The 23,330-nt window shown below is 40.3% G+C and overlaps 1 protein-coding gene across 1 annotated transcript in view; it reads left to right on the forward strand.

The window, feature by feature from the left end:
* Positions 1–22,743, forward strand: part of LOC124789876 (superoxide dismutase [Cu-Zn]-like) — a 56,000-nt gene extending 33,257 nt beyond the window's left edge. The window contains exons 3-4 of the mRNA XM_047257390.1: positions 11,959–12,146; positions 22,636–22,743. Coding sequence (XP_047113346.1) covers positions 11,959–12,146; positions 22,636–22,743 — 296 coding nt within the window. The remainder of the gene's footprint in view (positions 1–11,958; positions 12,147–22,635) is intronic.
* Positions 22,744–23,330: the final 587 nt, after the last annotated feature.

The following is a 23,330-nucleotide window of genomic DNA, read 5'->3' on the forward strand; positions in this document are numbered from 1 at the left end:
AAGACATCTATAAATGTAAAATTGTCACTGAATGGTCTCTGAACTCATCTGCATCCATGTTTTACCTCTAAAAGCACACCATGTGAGTTGGAGCACAGTGTTAGCTGCACAGGAGTTTGAGTGCTGATGCTGCGACCGCCGCTGTTCAAGGCTCGAACTTGCACACTGTCACTGCCAACATGCAACATCACAACGTCCATGTCCATGACTGCACACTCATGCAAGCTGCACCATACCAAGCTTCCCCAGCCCCCAGACCCACCACAGATATGGCACAGCTAGGCATGGCACAGCTAATAGCCCAGAAGATAGAGAGATAGGTAAGCTCACTGCTGCCTGCACTCTTGCACTGCTCACCTCCACCCAGTAGTGCTTATGACTGCCCCGTGCATGATTGTGCCATTACCCCCGCCCCCTCCATTCATGATAGGTGTGGCATGCATGATGCCATTAAATATTGCTGGTGCCACGAGTGTTTCAACAGACACTGCAAACTGCCATGCACCATGTGGGTGGACCCCAAATGCCAACAGCAAATGGCAGTATGTGCGCTCAGCTGCTCCATTATTTCACAGCACTGCTTTGTATGTAATCGTGGTAACATCCACTTCTTGCCACCCTACCTCCTCGACTTGGGTTCTGACCTTTCTACCTATCTCCTCTGGTTATTACCCTCTACTGGCAGCTGTTTACCTTGCCCCCTACTTCTCACTACAGCAAACAGCTCATCCATCAACATCTACTGCTACCACACCTGATCCATTGACCTAGGCCTTGGTAGAGATTTCCCATGGACCTTTTTACTGTGGCTGTCGTTACAGACCCCCATGCTTGGCACCTATCTTATTTCTCATTAAGGTCTCCTCCTTGATCTGCCGAACTGTTGTATTGTCGACGCCACCTCCCATTGTTCCACCACACGTTGATCCCATCCAACCACCTCTTACACCATCATATAGCTCTCCTACTCTGGCCCTTTCACCGACCTCCTCACCAGTGACCCTTCCTCACCTGTCCATCCAGTGCACTCTGGGAGGTTCACCAGGTCTCACGGTACTACATTGCCACGATGCCTGGGTCACCAGTTTTCTGCTGCCCCCACCCCATACCGCCCAACAAACTGAGAGCCATGCAGGCCAATTTTGAGGCAGAAGTTGCTCTGGTCGCTTAACTCCAGAATGGTGCCTGATCATTACCCCATTCTGCTTATGCACAGTTACAGTGATGACTTGTGTGGCACAACCATTTTCAGTAAAGTGGACTGCACAAAACATTCACACAGATACTGGTTGCCTCTGAGGATGTAGGGAAGAGACCCATCATTACACCTTTTATCCTCCTAGAGAATACCATTATGCCATTTGGCCTCCAGAATGCTACACAGGCATGGAAACATTTCCTTGACAACATCCCAGACGGTATCTTGCGGTGTTTCACCTTCTTGGACGATATCCTGATTAATTCACACGATCTCCCAGAGCACTGCCGTCGCTTCTAGGAGGCATTCTCTCACCTCCAGGGGATAGTGTTATTATTAACCTGGAGATGCACACTGAGAAAGTCCAGGCTGTATATGAGTTCCCACATCCCACCACATACAGGCAATTGGCATGTTTTCAGGATGGCAAATTTTTTCAGGAGCCACCTAAAGGGTGCCGTGAACGTGCTGCTGATGGGTGCACTCCAGGGTGATCGCACAAAAGGCAACAGGCTTGCTCCCTGGATGGTACAAATGTCAACCAGTTTTGGTTGAATGAAGTATGACCTCTTGCAAGCTGCCCTCCTAGCACACCCCTACCCAACTGTTCCACTCGCAGTTGTCACAGATGCCAGCCAGTCAGCCATTAGGCACAGTCCTGCAACAACACACTGCAGAGACTTGGCAGCCCCTGGCGTTTTCCCTAGTGAAGCTTATGGATCCACAGCTGCCCTGGGCCATGCATGATTGCAAGCTCATTGCTGTGTATGAGGTGGTTAGGTATTTCCGTACCTCGGTGGAGGAGTGGCATTTCACAGTTTTTACCGACCGCCGCACCTTAACAACAAGTTTCTGCTGCAAAGACGGTACACAGATCTCACCCCGCAGTAGTATACCATGCAGTTTATCACAGACATCTGACATGCAGGCGGGATGGACAACATAGTCGCTGATTGCCTTAGTTGATCATGTGCCCTTACTGCTCCTCACAACTATGCAGCCCTCACCCTCACCCAGGTTGCCGACTGCGAGCTCCTTCTGATGTGAACAACATAAATACAGGACCCAGCCTGCAACTATGCATGGTGCCAGGTGCACACTAACCTATATGGTGTGACATCTGTGTCAGCACACTACGTACGTGATGCCCTGGGTAGATAGACACTTAGCAGCTGCTGCTCCGTCGACAGTACTCAGGCCTGCACCTCGTCATCTCATGTGGCATGAAGATGCCCTCCTTACAGCTGTACAACTCTGCCACCTAGGCTCAATCGATCACCTGAAGGCGGCATACATGCTTGACTTCCCGAGCATGTGCATTCCGCTGGTCGAGATTGAGGGGGCACCAAGCAACGCTGATCTGAGTGGCGGCTCGTGCAACCTCTGGGTGGATGCTGTGCCTTGTTGTTAGCCCTGATGACCAAAAGAACAGAGCCGCCAGTGGCTTCTGCCACCCTGTCCCCACTGCTGGATCTTCTACTGACTGCTGCGCATGTCTCATTAGGTGAAAATGACATCACATCACCAAGCACCAGGCTCTCCGCAGGTCAACACAAGGCCCACCTCACTATGCCTGCCGACACTATATATGCCAATCCTGCTGACTCCACACTGCAGCCCACTGTAGAGCCCACAATGTGTGCCATTGCCTTTGCTGCCACAACAGCCGCTGCCACCCCGTGCCCATTGCCAGCACCATGCCGCCACCAGGTAAGGGGGCTGCAGCTGGTGCCACTGCCATCACCGATGCCTCCCACACCATCTCTTTCTTGCAGGGGGGAAGGGGGGGCTGTGTGGTGACACAGACATCAGATTGGTCATGAGCCAAGCAGATCAAACTAGTGGCATCTCTTTCCACCATGCACTGCTTTAAGGCAGGCCTGGGGTTTCTCCAGAGAGAAGCGTACAATGGAAATAGCTCTCGGTCCCACACTGACGACAAACGATTGGCATGCTCGCCTGAGCGAACCCGCACTGACACCAAATTATTGACATGCTCGCCTGAGCGAAATTGTGTTTCATGCCTTATCATGGCCTTGAAGATGGGACCTGCCATGAGATGCAGTAACGGTAATCCTGTACATTTGCTGTTGCAGAGAACAAGACGCTGTGAGTCTGTATCACACGCTTCAGCTAAAGAATGGTTTCTGGCATCTGCAAAAATCTTGCTGAGTGCAAGTGGCAGAGCGTTAAACTTTTGTTCATATGGACAGATTTGCGATTTATGTTTTTCATACCATCCCGGGTAGTTTCACGGGATCGGTAGGCTACTTCCACAACATGGAATTCTCAGTAACATTTGTATTACAGTGGATAGAGTGCCATGTTTTACCTAATTGCCATAGTCTATTATGTGCATGTATTTGCTACGTGTGGAATAGTTGTGTACAATTTTCGACATTAAATGATTTGTTATTTGCCACTGGCTGAAGGCTTTAGTTCTATGAGGCTACTATGTGCTGTAGTAATTATTTCCAATGTGTCCATTTTTATCGCTATTTAATTTTACTGTGTTAATGTCCCATGTTAATTTTTATGTAATTGTGTCCTGTTCCAAAAAAGGAACCAAAAATTCCAGAGTACTTTCCGTGTCCTACATTATGGTTTAGGGAAAAGTTTCTTCCGTACTTGTGTGTTACAGACAATGCGAGTTATCACTCAGTTGATGTTGACAAAGCTCCCACAACAAGCAATGCCCGTACACTGGAGACTTTGAACAATGGTGGTCGAGTTTAGGCTCATTCTGCGCATCTGATGTGACATCATCCTCCAACAGCCAATAAACATTCAGTAGTTTTATCTGCCCTCTGCTGCAAACATCTTGGCCAGTGAAGGTGTTGAAGGTGATTGTGGTAGTTATTTTGTGAATTTTTATTCGGTTTGTTGTGATTTGTCATGGCTGATGGTGGTGGTAAGCGACAAATTCTCCACAAACAAGCGAGAGACGTAATTTACAGGATAAACACTTCCTTCAAGCACGTAACAAAAAACAGTGGACCTATTACAGATGTTTCCAGATCTCTAGAATCTGCAGAAGTGAATGCCATCAGCTTGGGAACTATTCAGTGGGTTGCCAGTGAAGGTAATCTATCTGTCCAGTGGAATCTCAGTTTTCAGATCGTCAGGGGAACATCACAATCGTGAGAAGCCTGTCGCTTATTTGGATGATTTTGACAACGATGTTCTAAGACGAGTTGTGCTAAATATATTCTAGACAGTTGAATTTCCTACTGTCAAAAACATTATGTTGAAAATGCATCAAACCGTACAGAAAAAATTGGATTCAAAATGATGGGAATTTTTAATGGAACATTGTGATACCGCTGCTTCAAGAGCGCAAGTTTTAAGAAGTATTCTTGAAATAAGAAAAATGTGGGAATCAGAACATATTTTACTTGGATAAAACATGGGTAAACTATAATCACGAAAGGGAAGAATGTTGGAAACTGTGTGATGGTTCAGGTGGTTTTAAAGTGCAAGTTAGTAAAGGGGGATAAAAAAATCATGCTTCACATTGGTTCTGCTTCTGGATTCATTCCAGAAATCAAATTTGTGTTTCGAGCAGAAGAGAGCAATTTAGGAGTTATTATTCTGAAATGGACTCAGAGATATCTACATTATGGTTTAGGGAACAATTTCTTCCGTACTTGCCTGTTATGGAAAATGCGAGTTATCACTCAGTTGATGTTGACAAAGCTCCCACAACAAGCACAAAGTAGTTAATATGACAGAGACCGCAGCGATGTAGATGACGACAACGTTGCAGCGCCTGAAAGCAATCAAAGGTTCAAACTGTCTTTTCTTTTTCCTTTTTCTATAGCTTCTCTTCGCAGTTGCAGTTTTTGCCAGCAATATTGAGACATATTCCGTCTTTTGCAACTGTAATAAAAGTCTTATTTATACCGGGTGCTTTTTGCTTTATTTGGAAGCATCTTCAGTGGATAGTATTTTGGCTTCTACTTACCTAGCCACTTGGTTACCTGTCATAGTTTTGTGTATCGCTGCTGTTGTGAGATCATATTCAATGCCTGTCTTGACTGATCTATATTTTAGCAAGCAATTGCCGTTTGTTTATGACAGACATACTCAAATAAGTTCATTTTTTAGCCCATTGCACTTCACTGACACTCAATATATTTTAGTTTATATGAGTCCACAAGTGACTTTGTATGTTTTGCCAATTTTGTTTTAATCTACATCCATACTCCACAAGCCACCTGACGGCGCGTGGTGGTGAGTACCTCTATCGGTTCTCCCTTCTATTCCAGTCTCGTATTGTTCGTGGAAAGAAAGATTGTCGGTATGCCTCTGTGTGGGCTCTAATCTCTGATTTTATCCTCATGGTCTCTTTGCGAGATATATGTAGGAGGGAGCAATATACTGCATGACTCCTCGGTGAAGGTATGTTCTCGAAACTTCAACAAAAGCCCGTACCGAGCTACTGAGCATCTCTCTTGCAGAGTCTTCCACTGGAGTTTATCTATCATCTCCATAACGCTTTCGCGATTACTAAATGATCCTGCAACGAAGCGCGCTGCTCTCTGTTGGATCTTCTCTCTCTCTTCTACCAACTCTATCTGGTACGGATCCCACAAAAGTTAGCAGTATTCAAGCAGTGTACTGTAACCTATTTCCTTTGTTTTCAGATTGCAGTTCCTTAGGATTCTTCCAGTGAATATCAGTCTGGCATCTGCTTTACCGATGTTTAATTTTATATGGTCATTCCATTTTAAATCACTCCTAATGCCTACTCTCAGATAATTTATGGACTTAACTGCTTCCAGTTGCTGACCTGCTATATTGTAGCTAAATAATAAAGGATCTATCTTTCTATGTATTCACAGCACATTACACTTGTCTACATTGAGATTCAATTGCCATTCCCTGTACCATGTGTCAATTTGTTGTAGACCCTCCTGCATTTCAGTACAATTTTCCATTGTTACAACCTCTCGATACACTACAGCATCATCCGCAAAAAGCTTCAGTGAACTTCCGATGTTATACAGCTCATTTACATATGAGGGTATTTCGGAAAGTAAAGATACACCGTACGCCAGAGGAACAGAAGAGTTTTGGCGAGCAAGTTGGCAACACTGGTGTTAACCTTGAACCATTAGCTTTCTCCTTGCGGTCGTTCGGCAGTTCAACATTGCTTCTGGTTGGAGTAGGTCGTGTTTAAAATGGCTGCGCCAATTCAGAATCCCGCCAAATGTGAAGTGCGCTCCATCATACGTTTTGTTCATGCAAAAGGTCAGTGATCAGCAGATATTCACAAAGAAATTGTTTCTGTTTATGGGAACATTATGAATCGACAAAATGTAACGAAATGGTGTCGTCATTTCTCTGAAGGTAGGACCGATGTTCATGATGAACAAAGAACAGGTCGGCCATCTGAGATCTTTGATGCCCTTCTTCGGAGAACGGAGGAAGTAATTCGTGCGAATAGACGTTTCACATTGAAAGAATTGCATCGGATCATACCGGACATGTCAATGACAATGTTGTGACTATCAAGTTAGGGTACAGGAAACTGTGTGCGCGCTGGGTTCCAAAGCTGTTAACGGAAGAACACAAAAAGAAAAGGATGGGCTTTGCACTCGACTTCCTCACATGCTATGCTGAAGCAGGTGATGAGTTCCTTGATCACATTGTGACAGGTGACAAGACGTGGGTTTGTCAGCATACACCTGAATTCAAGCAACAATCAATGCAATGGCGCCATTCGAATTCACCAAAAGCCAAGAAAGGCAAAACGTCGATTTCAGCGAAGAAAATCATGGCTTCTATTTTTTGGGACAGACAAGGCATTCTTCTGTTGGAATTTATGCCTCCTGGAACGACAATTAATGCTGGTGCATATTGCCAGACTTTGAAACGTCTTCGAAGTGCAATTCAAAACAAACGCAGGGGAATGCTGACAAGTGGAGTCCGCTTGCTTCATGACAACGCTCGGCCTCACACAGCGCTCGTAACCAAAGCACTACTCAAACAATTCAAACGGGACATATTGGACCATCTGCCATACAGCCCAGACCTTGCGCCCACCGACTTCCATGTCTTTCGTTACCAGAAGTTACATGTTGGTGGAAAATCATTCCACGGTGATGAAAAGATCAAAGATGAAGTTGAAATGTGGTTTCGCAACAGGCGGCAACCTTCTATGACTGTGGGATACGAAAGCTTGTGCACCGACTTAACAAATGTTTGGATAACGGGGGTGGTTATGTCGAAAAATAACAAATAATACAGTTAATAAGATGTAACTGATGTTTTCTAGATAAATGTTCTATTTAAGGACTGTGAGCCATTGTATCTTTACTTTTCGAAATGCCTCGTATATTGTGAACAGCAACGGTCCTACGATACTCCCCTGCGGCACACCTTAGATCACTCTTACTTCGGAAGACTTCTCTCCATTGAGAATGACATGCCGCATTCTGTTGTCTAGAAACTCTTCCATCCAATCACACAATTGGTCTGATAGTCCATATGTTCTTACTTTGTTCATTAAACAACTGTGGGGAAATGTATCAAACACCTTGCGGAAGTCAAGAAACATGGCATCTACCTGGGAATCCAAGTGTTTTAAAAAAGGCAAAATGCGTCTGTTCTAAATAAAAGATTATCACAGTAGCAAAAGACAGGAAACATTCCAATATTACTACAATATTTTTGTGATATTAAAATTATTCCATTTAGAATATTATATAACATGTAATTTGTGGTATACTGTGTACATAGTTAAGTATGGCAGCAATTTTTTTCGTGTTTTACGAAAATAATTATCTGTAAACTTTAATTTTGCTATTGGACACAAGCAGTTGTACTTCTCTGTCTATAGATGCTTGGGATGAAGCATCACAACTTGCTGTGCCAGACGACAAAGCATATCTTATTTTTTTCAATCTTGGCACCTCACAGTGGAAGTCGTGGTGGTGGGGGCCTATTTCTCTTTGCTGCCCCTACGCCCTTAAATAAAGTTTACAAACTGTTCGGCATCTACATTTTTTTGCATACACCACACTGGGCATTTGCAATCGGCAATGCTGCAATCTCTGTCTGTGCCTCTACATTGCATGGCCCAACATCATTCATGGATTCAGCTAGTATTCTGTGTGTGCAAGATCAATTAGGAAATAATTTCCCACATTATTATACACTCATTGTATGAGTGTTTGCCTTACAATATGAATCAAGCTGTTTCTTGTCTTTCTTTTTTTCTTCTACCCTTTTTTTCTTTACTCTTTCTTCTTTAATTATTTCTGCAGCATCTTCTTCTAGTGGCTTGCATATCCACTTCTGCAGAACTTTATCGAAGTTTACAGTCTGTGATTACATGTTCTGCAGATCTTTATTGAAGTTTACAGTATGTGATTACATGTTTCTTTCTGAATAACAAATCTTTAAAATAAGATGACTGGTTCTGAACATCAAAACTCAACTGACTGCAATCTGAACTCGGTTGACAACACTGCAACTTCTCATTGTATTTGCTAGGGTGCTTAAAAGTTCTTATTTCAAAACTTAATTAAATTAATACACTTCATAAAAATGTTCTCCAACAGTTAATTGAAACTGGTTCAAAATGTATTAAATTTAATAGTTTGCAGATTAACTCTTTTGCACTGAACTTTTACTTTCCGTCATATATTGTTCTAGGAAAATTAAAAACATGGTAACGGAGATGCATTGCTTAGCAGTAAGTGCTGTTAAACTTATTTGAATCTTAATTAAATACAAAGACATCTATAAGTGTAAATTTATCACTGAGTGGTCTGTAAACTCATCTGCATGCATGTTTCTTCTCTAAAGGTACACCATCTGAGTCATTAATAATGCATCACTTACTTTGACTCAGTTGGGTATAGCTCAGATAGATTTCAAAATCGGAACTGTTGGAGTATATTTGTGCACCTAGATCGCTGAAACATGTCACTTTTAAGATCGCTCCACAAGTGCCATAAAGTTAGCGGTATGAGTGCCAAACAACCAGTTGCAGCACAGCAACAAAAGCCAGTTCCGGTCTCAATACTACCATGCTGCCGGTTTCTATGCAAACATTCTATGTTAGTACGTGACCCTGCTTCTGTATAACTGTGTTGTTATTGCCTCAACTATAGTTTCTGTTTCTTAAAGAATGTCACCAAAACGACGTTCACCAAGCAACAGTCTGTTGAGACATGGGGTGCCGTTAAATAGTCAGACTTTGGAATTGCTATGAAGGATTCGCGAGTTTTACAAACAAGAAAAAGAATTTGTTTCTGTTCATGGGCATGCATCGATTTCTGCTAATCAAGTTTTAGAGTGTACCTTGAAAACTCAAAGAGCTGTTAAAAGGAAAAGGCTGCTGCTTCAAGACTTGCAAGGTATTAAAGTAAAGAGTGTGTAACAAAACCCCTGTGGAGAAAACTGTGTTTTTAAATAATATTGGAAAGAAAAAAAGCAGCCTGGTCCAGTTCCAGATCTTGATTTCCTCCAAACTGATGTAATTCATCAACACATTTAGGGATATTATTGCAGGAAAGAATACCCCAGAATATCAAAGTTTGCTAATTTCTTTAAAACAGTCTGAACTTTTCTCAGAGGAGGAAATGTCTCTTAAAATGGTGTTACAAAGTATGAGATGTAAAAAGTTAGATAGACAAAAACTGTTACTCGAAAAGGTCATGTCATTGCGACTCATGGAATTTTCTTACACAAAATTGTAGGTAAGGATATGCATTCAATTATATGGGTACATGAATGTGGATCAATGCTGGAGAATCATGTGATAAATGCTGGGCAGATGATACTCTGAATAGCAGCAGTCATCAGCCATTGGGAAGAGGATCCTGATTAATTGTGGCCCATCCAGGTTCTTCAAACGTTTTTGTGCTTGAAGGACTTTTAGTTATTCAGTCAAGAAGACCTGTGACTATCACGAGAATTTGGACCGCCAATGATTTCTGCAGTGGTTGAAAAATTTATTGTTCAAGTTTAATGTTCCGACAGTGCTTGTAATGGATATTACACCTTACCATTCTGTGATTTTAGACAAAACTCCAACAACTAGTCACCGCAAAGAAACTATGGTGCAGTGGTTGCAGGCAAGAGACATTGCTGCAGGTACGAGCATGACAAAGCTGCTGTTATAGTCACTTGTAAAACAAAACGCCTGTGACGCCTAGGTGAAACTGCAGGGGAATAGGGCCTTGTGGTAATTAGGCCATCACATTATTGTGGAAGTGGAAAGGCTGCTATGTGAAGGTCCTTCTATAGTAGAAGCCATCTTATGGAGGAAGAAAGTAGACCATGTTGGTGAACTCATAAGAGAAACACAGACTATAGATGGAATTATAAATGAGAGTGAACAATTAATGATTTCTCTTGCTGATTGATGACAGTTTTGGCATCGATTCCAATGATAGTGAAGGAGAACTGGATGGAATTGTGTCACTGACACCGTAAATTGGTGAGCGTAAATATATACAGAATTAAATCTTTCTCTCTGCAACCAAGCAGGTATGCATCTTTTGCTTTATTTTATTCTACGATTGTGGATAGCTTGTTCTTTGGGATCCTTTGGTCTACATTATTATATGACATTTTATATGCAGATATTATGGTAACAATCGAAATGACTTCTCATAGACATTTCATTCATTGTGGGTGTTGTTTCTCTCCCGGCTTCATATACTATCAAATGCTTTATCTCCATCGTCATTCTCTCCATTGTTAGAAAAATGATACTTTGTTGTACCTATGTATACATTTTGTGACAGCTTATATACCCATTGATTGTAGCCTACATTTACAAAACATACTTCGAAGCTGTGGGCATGTTCGGTGGCAGCTATTGCAATCCTGCAATCACAGTATAGCCAACTGCATGCAAGCTGTCAAGTGACAAGGTTCGCCCCTCCAGGCACAGGTTTGCACCATGTTTTAAATAGACTGGTGTCAACCAAATTTGGAACATAGATTCCTTACTGTCAGGCAACAATTGTCGTGGTAGTGAGCACCACCTATCATAGTTAATGAGATATGATGTCATAAACACTGAGATGCCTGAAAAATTGCCACATTGTTCTTGATGTTTAAATTTGTTATTTATTTGCTAACTCTATTCATAACATATTTTGCTGACAGTATCCACATATGCTACTGAATATTAACTACAGAAGTATTGCCCGGCACGGAGTTGAAAAGTTATGACATCATTAATACTGATATATGTGAAAAAATTCCACATCATGCATGAAGTTTTAATACATCCATTTTTTACTACTAAGACACGTCTACAGTCGAGTCAACTTAAGGAAAGATTTGGCATCTGGCAGCATTTTTGACAGCTTTTAACTATAAAGTGAAACAGCTGTAGGTGAAAATTGTCATCTATAGAGCTAAAAAGAAGAGGTCTGCTCCTAGAGATGTTTACAAAATCATGTTGTAGACAAGCGAAGCAGCTGTGCCCAAGGTACAGAAGCTGTCCGGAATCATGTTTCTTAATTTGGATACTATTCTTCCACATTTGTACATTATGCATATTTCTTTGTACAACTGTGTCATAATTTCAAATGTTTTCAGGAATACAGTTAGTTTTTTGTTTTCCTTTCTAATAGAAAATTGGCAAAATGAATACCCAGACAATGCCGGGTTTGTCAGGTAGTTTTGATATAAATTATACACGAACATTAATAGAATATCCAATAAGATATTAAACTATATGTGATATTTTGTACCATGTTATTGTTATATTGTAAACATTGTGCCAACAGGATGCACAAGTGCTGGACCACATTACAATCCTTTAGCCAAGGACCATGGAGGACCAGATGATGCAGACCGACACATTGGTGACCTTGGAAATGTTACCGCAGATGAAGATGGTGTAGCTAAAGTGTGCATATCTGACAAGCTAATCTCTCTGACAGGGAAACACAGCATCATTGGAAGAACTTTAGTGGTGAGGCCATTGTTATGGCAATATGTTCTTTACATTTTGTTATATGTGTTCTAATACATACATCTAATTTCAAAGCTAATATCAATTATTTGTTCTTTGAGATTGCTTTGTGTCGTGTGCCACCATACGTAACTACTAGCTGAAAAAGGTGACCTACTTCACTTCCGTCTTTATTTCAGTTTGTTTCGTGGCAACATTCCAGATGATTCGAGAACATCATAAAAATGAACAATCATTTAATGTTAGTATTTTTCACTCAAAAAACTCTCAAATATTCAAAAATACTATTAAGTTCTTTTAAATCCTTTAAGTATTCAACACAACCATAGTATGAAATAAAGTACTGTGTCAGCCACTTATCCATTTCTTTGTAGGATGCCGAGAACCTTCCAAAACATTCATAAGTGTTTGAGAATGTTAAAAGAAAACACAGAAACTTCCTAGAACATTGCAGAATGTTCTAAAACAGTCAAGAGCATTTGAAAATGTTAAGTAATGCTTGAGGATAATATGGAATGCACTGAAGTGTCGTAGAACAGTTGAGAACATTTTAGAAAATTTGAAAAAATTCATTGACATTCAAAAAATATTCATTACAGCTTGAGAACATAGTAGATAAATCTCGAATTTTTCCCTGTGCAATATGTGGGTTTGGACAAAAAAATGGGAACACCAAAAGAGTAACACATTACTATGCATAATATAGTGTAGGAAAACTCTTGGCATTCAAAACAGAGTCCATTAATCTCAGAATAAATAAATACACATCCTGTATAGATTTCAAGGAAATCTTATACAATTTTTCCTGCAAAATAGTGACAAGTCCAGATAATGGTGATGGAAGTGGCTAGTGATCACACACCCTTCTCTCCAAAGTAGACAACATAGGTACAATAATATTGATGACCAGGGGAGATGTAGCAATTCATTCTCATGCTCACAGAACTAGGGGCCAAGGATATGCAACAATTCATCCTCAAACTCACAAAATCAGTCCTGGACAATGTGAGCTGTTTGAGGAGGAACCTTGTCATCTTGGAACGCATGATAACCATTTCAGAATAAATATTGTACCATGGGATTGACAGTTGTCAGTCAAAATGGTCACATAATTCTTGGCAGTAATCCAACCTAGCAGAGTAACCATGGGGCCCATGGAACACTGTGACACAGCGACCCAAATCATTACCAGTTCCCTGCCATGTTTCACTTGTGAGACATAAATTTGCTCAGAAGTTGGAAACAAGTGTGGAGCAAGACACATCTGACCAAACAACTTTTTTTCCATCATTCCATAGTCCATATTTTATTGCTTTGACACCCGTTTTCCTGTTAACGGGCATTTGCATCACTTATGTGTGGTATTGGAATCCTAGCTCCTCCTCCAATTCCCTGCTTATGGAGTTCCCTCCATGTTGTTTTTGTGCTGAAAGTGTTCACGAGTGCAACTTTTAAGTTCTACAGTGACTTTTGCAGCCACCCTTGTATTTTTCATTGTATTCCTCTTTAGTGAACGCCTGTCAAAATAACTTGACCACATTGTGACTGATCGGATGATGTTTCCCACTTTCTCTGAGTGTAGTATAAATCTTTGATGTGGGGCCTCCTAAAACAGCAAGCACTTCGACTACGTTAGTTGCGGGAGTAAATCCACTAAAGGAGTGCCAACAATTAGCTCACGTTCAAATTCACTTAGCTTCAACATAATGCACTCACTACTAGACAGAACACTGTCCCACTGTCTGACACTTGTAATGTGTTGAGGGCATTGCACAGGTGCCATTCGTGGTCAAATACGACTATGCATATATGCTTAGCTAGCATCTCCATTTATGTTCAGTGTCCATTTCTCATGGTGTTTCCATGTTTTTGTCCAATTCTTGTACATTAATGTGAAAAGAGATAGATGATGTCATGGTGACAACCGCAGCATGATAGCAATCACTTGAAACATCCATAGCCGCGCGGTTAAGGTGCCTTGCCATGGTTTGCGCGGCTCCTCCCATCGAAGGTTCGAGTCATTCCTCAGGCATGGGTGTGTGTGTTGTCCGTAGCATAAGTTAGATTACGTATTGTATAAGCCTAGGGACCGATGACCTCAGTAGTTTGGTTCCAAAGGAACTTAACCACTAAACAAACAAACATCCACAACCACAACAGGTACCAGCACACAACCACTATCTTGAAACAGTTTGAAAGATTATAGAACATTTTCGAACATTCTGAAAGGAACTTGATGTCTAGGTTCTTCATGACTTCCCATGGGAAATTCATTGGTGCAATGCCCCCTTTTCGACACCCCTATCTTCAAAACCAGCCTCTGCTGTTCCAAATCGAAAAATTCTTCATGGATGGGGGGATCGAGGGCTACCATAGTGTATAACCACCCCGGGGATGAGGTATTTAAAAGTAATTAATACATAATTAATTGTGGTGAAGGACAATTTCAGCAACTGTAAAAAAAGTAACAATCACAGTGTTTTAAAATGTTTAGAGTATTCCATTATTTTTCAATAATAATGGCATTGTGTCATATCTAGTAAGTCTGTTTTATTGTATCTTCTGTTTATCTTCCTTAGGTTCATACAGTGTAATTAGTCATAATTAAAGGAACATTTATGTCGTACACAGTCGTGGTGTAGGGAAGAATTTAAAAAATAAATTACATTCAAAGAAAGACAGAAGTAAAAATAGAAAAAAGATACCGTGAAATAGTTATTTTATTCCCCTTTTTGTAGTCCCCTGGAGTGTTTCACTGGAGCTGTGCCCCTTCTGAATAACCTTGTTTTCTCTAAGTCAGTTGTTTGCATTATGAAGAAACATCTGTAGCAGACAAGAATAACTTGGTCCAATAGTGGAATTTTAACTGTTAGTAGACTCGCAGCATCACCTGGGACTCTATAAGCTGTGGCAACCTTTGCACAGCTTTGGGTGCTTTTTCTTGTTTGTACTGCTATACAATAACAGTTTTCTTCAAAAATATTTGTGGTTTTAAGAGCACACAAAAGTATCTACAAGAAAATGTAAATGTTCACAATTGAAACCCAGTTCAGAGCTCAGTCACTTGGTGTAGAATCATCAGATCACCGTCGACTGCTCGAAGTGAGCACTACTTAACAATGTGTTGTACTGTTTTGCTCTGCAGTCGCAGTCAGCAGATGAATGAAAACCCCACATCTTCAAGGTGCAACGACACTTCCTTTGACCCATCCTAATGCAGTTCAGCTTTTGGGTCTTGAACCAGGTGAGCATTGTTAACTGGATATTAGTTTGTGTTGTCACCACTTGGAGGTCATGCAAGAGAACTGAGACTTTTGGAATCAACCTGGGGTGGTTTGCATGTTGTCAGGCAAGCTGTTGATGAAGATCGTAGGGCATAGTGCAATGAAATGTTCTTATGAGAAGTGATGTGGAGTATGTTTACCTTAGTTGCTTTCCTCCTTAGATCTTCCAGAGCAATATTAGATGGGACAGGTAACCACAGAAAGATAATATGTCTAACTGTACCAGTGCTAACTCTCAAGGCTTCATTATGCTGCACATCAATGTTTTCCCACATGGGAGCACAATTTTCACCATCAGTATACATATCCTGCAGCAGTGCACAGAATGTTGACATCTGCTCCCCAACTGCTTCCAGCACTCTTGCAAAGTAGATTCACTCTTGAGTAAAGTTTAATAACTTGATGCACTGTTATTTGAATGTCAAGAACTGATCCAGAGTGATTCTTAAATATATTAGGTTGTAGTTACACAGGGTACTTCAGTTATGTCAAAACTCACATGTAGCCTCCTTTGGGCTTATTTATTATTTAGAGGGAATGCAGTAACTTCAGTTTTATTTGGGTTATGCCGAAGTCTCCATTTTTGGAAGGGACCACTCAATTTGCCAATCAGTTACCAGCACATGAAACTTCCTGGCAGATTGAAACTGTGTGCCGGACCGAGACTCGAACTCGGGACCTTTGCCTTTCCTGGGCAAGTGCTCTACCATCTGAGCTACCCAAGCACGACTCACGCCCCGTCCTCACAGCTTTACTTCTGCCAGTATCTCGTCTCCTACCTTCCAAACTTTACAGAAGCTCTCCTGCGAACCGGGGCAGTTTGGGGGCTAGGAATAATCCCCAAGGTAGTCCATTTATTAAGGGTCATCATGTGCTAGGTTGTCATTGAGGAAAACCTCAAAGTACCTGTCAGAGAGCATGTTAGTCTCTTTATTAAACTTAAATTGTAGGCATTGTTGCAGGATGAAGACCTGGATTTCCTTTGCGTGTTTTCCTGCAAAATGTAGGTATTGGGGTGTGAAAATGTTTTTGATATAATTGATACTAAGTGTGGTGAGTACTGATACCAGGTGTGTTGAGAAAATCACATCAAATGAGTGGTACTTTCTGCTGGAATAATTTCATTCTTTAATCACAGTCGTGACACTGCCGCTGGTTTTTGTTACACACTGCATAGCAGCACTCCAAGTGGCCAATAAGACACACTGTTGAATACAGTATCTGACAAATGTGAAACAGTATCATTTACATTGTTTTTCATTGTGTTTTGGCAAAAGAAAGCATATTTAGTGCTATAAATTGTAGCAATAACAGAAGGCACTACATTTGTACATAACATAATACCTTGAGAGGTATGAAACATCACACTGCAGGACTCTCTAGATGTGATTGTCTTGAAAATTGCAGACATTTAATGAAGATTAATATTTATTTTTTAGGAGCAAGAAATGGGTGCTAAATAGGTGGAAGACAAGACCCTTAGGAGAAAGGTGTCATCTACCTATACAATAATGTGAAATTTTGTGGGCTACAATTTGAGCTCAAACAGTGTATAAATGTAGATAACAAAAGATTGGTATGGAATGCAGTACCTACATTATATGTAGTGTACCGAATAAGCAGCCACTGCTGTTGCTGAAGAGAAAATTGCCACACAAGTATGATAATAAAGTATTGAAAACAATAGAACTGTCTCATTGTTCCTACACTGAAGAGCCAAAGAAACTAGTACTCCTGCCTAGTACCTTGCAGGGCCCCCCGCAAGCACGCAGAAGTGCCACAACTTGATGTGGCATGGACTTGACTAGTGTCTGAAGTAGGACTAGAGGGAATTGACACCATGAATCCTGCAGGGCTGTCCATAAGTCTGTAAGAGTATGAGGGGTGGAGATCTCTTCTGAACACCATGTTCCGATGCATCCCAGGTATGCGCAATAATGTTCATGTCTGGGGAGTTTTCTGGCCAGCAGAAATGTTTAAATTCTGGTGTGTTCCTCAGGTCACTCTGTGACAGTGTTGGATGTGTGGGGTGTCTCATGGTCCTGCTGGAAATGCCCAAGTCTGTTGGGATGCAGAATGGACATGATAGGATGCAGGTGATCGGACAGGATGCTTATGTATGTGTCACCTGTCAGAGTCATATTTAGATGTACCAGGGCCCCCATATCACTCCAACTGCACATTCCCCACACCATTACAGAGCCTCCACCAGCCTGAACATTCCCTTGCTGACATGCAGGGCCCATGGATTCGTGAGATTGTCTCCGTATCCGTACACGTTGATCCACTCAGTACAATTTGAAATGAGACTCATCCAGCCAGGCATCATTTTTCCAGATATTAGCAGTCCAGTGTCGGTGTTGACAGGCCCAGGTGAGATGTAGAGCTTTGTATCGTGCACTCGTCAAGGGTACACGTGTGGGCCTTTGACTCTGAAAGCCCATATCGATGATGTTTCATTGAATGGTTCACACCCTGACACTTGTTGGTAGCTCAGCAATGAAATCTTAAGCAATTTGTGGAAGGATTGCACTTCTGTCACATTGAACGATTCTCTACAGTCATCATTGGTCCTGTTGTTGAAGGATATTTTTCTGGCTGCAGTAACATTGGAAATTTGATGTTTTACCGGATTCCTGAGATTCATGGTACACTCGTGAAATGGTCGTACAGGAAAATCCCCATTTCATCACTACCTTGGAGATGCTGTGTCTCATTGCTCGTGCGCTGACTATAACACCACATTCAAAGTCACTTAAATCTTGAAAATCTGCCATTGCAGCAGCAGTAACTGATCTACCATCTGCACCAGACACTTGTTGTCTTCATTAGCCTCTGTGTAAAGTAATTATGAGAAAAGTGCCTATCATAAGAATAAACAGCAACAGAAAAGCATATTTAATAAAATATTGGACCCAGGTACTTTAAAAAAGACTCTTGATTCAGTGTTCAAAGAAATAAGTATGCCAGTGAAATGAAGGACAAGATGGAAAGACAAAAATAAATTGTTTAAATGATTAATGGAAAATCTCATATGAGATGTGAAACAAATACTAACAAAGAGATAGAGGGGCTGGCCAGTACTTACCTCAGCTCAGTACAGCCGATAGATACACATAAAACACAACCGGTTGTGTTTTATGTGTATCTATCGGCTGTACTGAGCTGAGGTAAGTACTGGCCAGCCCCTCTATCTCTTTGTTAAAATAAATTGTTTGCATAAATGATATGTCATGGTGTAGACAGAATACTGCAACATAGAGGAATTGCTGGATAAGGTGATCCACTTACCACCCCTGCCAACATGTGGCAATTATATACAGCAGTGCATCAGTCGGCTGTGCATGCCAATCTTCATGGGGCAGAAAACAATCTGTGTATCATGTCATAACAGTGTCATGCAGCATCCAGCCACAATCTTTGGGGTCAGAGTCTAGACACCACCAGAATGCCCTTGGAATTCTGTGAACCTGTGTGAATCTTTGCTAGGTTGCTGCCAGCTGTAGGCAGCATAGTCACTCCGGTCAACAAGAATGCTGTGCTGTCGCCAGATGGCTGCCAGAGAGCTGTCTCAGTAGTATCTGGGGCTTTATGCTCGAGTGCCTCACAGCACTAAGCACAGAGACACTGAGGATCAATGTTGGCCTGCACACATATTAAAGGGTGAGGGTGCACCTGTGTCTGCTCCAGCTTGATGTACCAATAAAGAATTTTACTGCACTCTATCTATATTATACAGCCACCCTAACTTTTGGCAGACCCAGATCTCCCTCAGAGCTGTTCTCACCACTGACAGACTCCTGTCTCTCTTGCCCCAGTGATCAAACCCACAATGCGTTAAACCATCCCAACACACTGAAGCAATGTTCCCTCACCATACAACCATGGACCAAAGAACTGGCCCATTACAGGTAACTTATTCCATATGTTAAAGCAGGAGGTGGAGCATTTATTAAAAACTGATAAACTTTGTAATTTTTTTTTATGGATGAGATGTCTTTAATGCAAAGTTTGATAGCTCTAATGACCACGTTACAGGATTTGGCGACATGGATTATATATGTACAGCTATGGTTTCCAATAGTGTGATAGTCATGATGATTAATGGCGTCTTTTCAAATTTTAAGCAACCATTTTTTAAAGGATTACCACGATCCATCCATTTAACTCATATTTTGTGATGGTGTCGAAAGACACAATTTTGTGGATTGGAGGCATGGACAGAGAATCACACCAGTTGCTAAGAGCATGAAGAGAGAAATATCTAGTTTTGTTATGACACCCCACATTTGATATTACAGTATAAGAAAATTTATTCAGGTATAACATTCACATATCAGATTGAGGGAAGGCTGATATTGCTTCATTGAAGATATTTCTCAGCTCCTCTCAAGTGACAGCGAAACAAAGAACAAATTAACCCTCAAGCTCACTAAAAAACATCTGTCCAACTGCCAGCTTTTTCAAAACTGAAAGAGAGCACTGCAGTTTCCGTGTTGAGTCATACAGTGGCAGCTGGTGTCGACAGATTTGTAACTTGTGGCACTGTACCATCACCTGCTACTGCAGACTTTTGCTGAACAGTTAACATTTTATATCTTTAATTCACATAATATTGAAGGGCTTGTGTCTTTAAGGAACTGTTACACTGGCTAAAGACATGTGGAAGTATAAAGGCATTACATTCATGGAAGTTTGTAGATTGTCATGAAAAAGGTTGTTCCTCTACAATTTATGTATTTATTTATCTTTATGCACCCAAGGATTGTCTCACAATGATATAGGATTTATGTAGTTCCTGTGCAACAAAAATTTTAGGCAACAACATTTCAGGGGACGTGGGTGGGTGACTGGAACTGGAAAACTGCACAGTGCAACACTGGATTGCTCATTGGTGGAACATTGTACCACAGAGGGTTAATATTAAGTGGACATGAAATTTTGAGCATGTAATTTAAAGATTTGGCTTTCCCTTTATCTTTATTTCGACACTGAAGTGATATAAGGAAGGTAGTGTAGAAGTCCAGATCCATTGTTTATTTTCAATGTTCAATTTTGCATGGGACCAGAATGCTCAGAAAGTTATTCTGCCAATCTGCAACTGGAAGTTGTAGCTGTTTAACTGATTTTTCTTGTAGATGGACATATATATCCTGTGTGCAGTGGGCAATGAAATTCAACCTTGGCCACAACTCCCTACACAAATGAAATTCAAGGTAAATATTCTCACTTTGTCTTGCAGGTAGTACGTTAGTGTCTGTCTATCTGCTGTAGGAGACATTAAAATTCTCCTTGCCGTACTGACACAGTATGTTACTGTGAATGGAGTCATCAACAGATTTAGAAATCACATCAGCCAAGATCCAGTGGAATGTGTTGGGACCCTTGCTGTACATGTATATTAATAACTTGGCAGACAATAGTAACCTCAGACATTTTGCAAGTGATGCAGTTATCTGCAGTGAAACACAGTTTGCAGAAAGCTGCACAAATATTAATTGATACCTTGAGTGGTGCAAATATTGTCAGTTTGTTTTAAATGTCGATAAATGTAAAAGTTGTGTGCATGCATGCAAACACACACATAGTACAAAAATTTATTTGTTCAACCCATCTTAGAAAATTGTCAAAATGTTTGGAGCCCATACCAAAAAGGATCTTTAAGAGGATACTGAATGTATCAAAGATGGGCAGTTTAAGTAATATTTTTCTTATGCTCCGTACATCTGTGGAGCAGAGAAAGCAGAAAGAAGTACAAGGTAAAGTAATCCCAGCCATACTTTTTACTGTTTTTTGTAGATTTTGGATGTAGATGTAGTAATTGTTGTTACATTGCCATTATAGTCACAAATTCCTAATTTCTTCTTTAGCAGAACCCAAAAGGACAGTGGGGGCAAAATGACAAGGCACAGTGTCTCAAGGCATATCCTGAATGTCAGATTAATGCTGTATTTCGTGAGGAGCATTGGGGCAGCACAGTGTCTAAATGCCACTTTTTGTTGACATCACAGTCACACAGTTGAACATGTCTGCTGATATGGCTAAGGGACAACTGTGACTTATAGCTTTTGCTGCCAAATTTAATTCCTTTGGTATAGACCATTTTGTACTTTTAAGCTCTATTTGTAATTAAATTATTATTCAACTTTGACCCATCTTTTACATTTGTTCCCTACAAGGTGTTTTACAGACGGACCCTTTTCAGTTTTTTTCGTATTATAGAATTTGAAACTCAATTCGCAGACATGAATTTCACAGAGTCGGATGGCATAATTATCGTAACGAAAAAAGTTTTAAAAAATAAATTTCTAAGCACTGTGAAGTACAAAATATTTGTAACTTTTTAATGTAATTGGTAGCCAAGTGCACAGCATAACAGTTTTGTGATCAAAAAGTCAGTGGTTTGAATCTCCAGAGTAATAACATTCTGTTTTTTATTTTATTGTATATTTATTAACAAATTGAAATGTTAATTATGAACACAGAATTAATAAAATTAACATTCTTTTATTTTGAATAAGTAATTACACGAAAATTCCAGTATTCTCAATAAATAAAAATTTCCTTCACAATTGCCTAACATCAAATACAAAATAAAATACTTTTTTCTTTCAAGAGATGGAGCAGTATTATTGATGTACAGGTTTTCATTTAACAATAAGGCGTTTCACACGTCTGTATCAAATTTTAATTTATCTTCATATGACCAGTAGTTAAAAATAGAAAGATTTTATTTTTATTAAAAAGTTGTGGTTCAGTATTTGTAAAATAAGATTTCTATTTATAAATATGGAATTTAAATAAAATAAAAAAATATTGCTACTACCAAAGCTGGAATTGTGTACTTTCCAGTCAAAACACTTCTGCACCACACACTCAGGGTTACTGACAACTGTAATAAATTACAAATGTTTTGTACTCAATATTGTTCAGAAATCTTATAATCTTGAAAAGTAATGTTTTTGAGAGCTGAGTCATACTGCTTTATGGAACTCATATTTTTGTAGGCTCTCTAGATATCCTGATGAGGGGTGTCCCACCACTTCCATAATCGTAATGAACATTGTATGTCTGACAGCGGCACTTTCAAATGAACATACAAAGACCTGTTAATAAATGAAACACACTCATTATTTTTAGTCGTATGCAGTAATGTAAGTGTTGTCTCTCTGGGACATTTGCCATTATTACATTACATCTTGCAGGTCCATGCAGATCCTGACGACCTTGGGAAAGGTGGTCATCCTCTAAGCAGAACTACAGGCAATTCTGGAGCCCGAGTGGCATGTGGAATTATTGGCTTAGCCAAATAAATGTAATTTTTATTTTACTGAAATAATGCTGTCTTGCTAAATAAGTGTAATGTTACAGTTCCTCAAATAAATAAGAACAACTTTATGAGACGAAACACTGAGTTTAAATATAATATCTACTTGATTAAACAACTACTGAAAGACTAAACTAGTGACTAGTAATAGTAATTGGATGATACATTTATGAAAACTTTGTAATAAATGAAATCCACATGTTCCATATGTGCAAATGTTATTGTAGATGTTAAGATTGGTTGTAGTGGAAGTATATAGCGTTTGTTTTACACCTAATATGGTTAATGTATAGAATTAAGAAGTGAATTTGCAAAACGCATCTAACTGTGAAAGGCAGAATTTTGTTTCCTGTTGCAATTGTTACACGTCAAATAAATATAACTGTTAGAACCACAAACGGGAATGCATTGTGCAAATAATACAGTTCCACAAGATTCTCACACCATGGTTTATGAGAATTCATTTTGATTGGTTGGTGATGGTAGCACTAATTTCATTATGTTCTTTCCTTATTTACAAGAAAATTAGCATTGTCTCACATTTGTGTACACGTCTTTACATTTTCTCATTTG

The sequence above is a fragment of the Schistocerca piceifrons genome, chromosome 3 (genome assembly GCF_021461385.2).
Source record: "Schistocerca piceifrons isolate TAMUIC-IGC-003096 chromosome 3, iqSchPice1.1, whole genome shotgun sequence".
NCBI lineage: Eukaryota > Metazoa > Arthropoda > Insecta > Orthoptera > Acrididae > Schistocerca > Schistocerca piceifrons.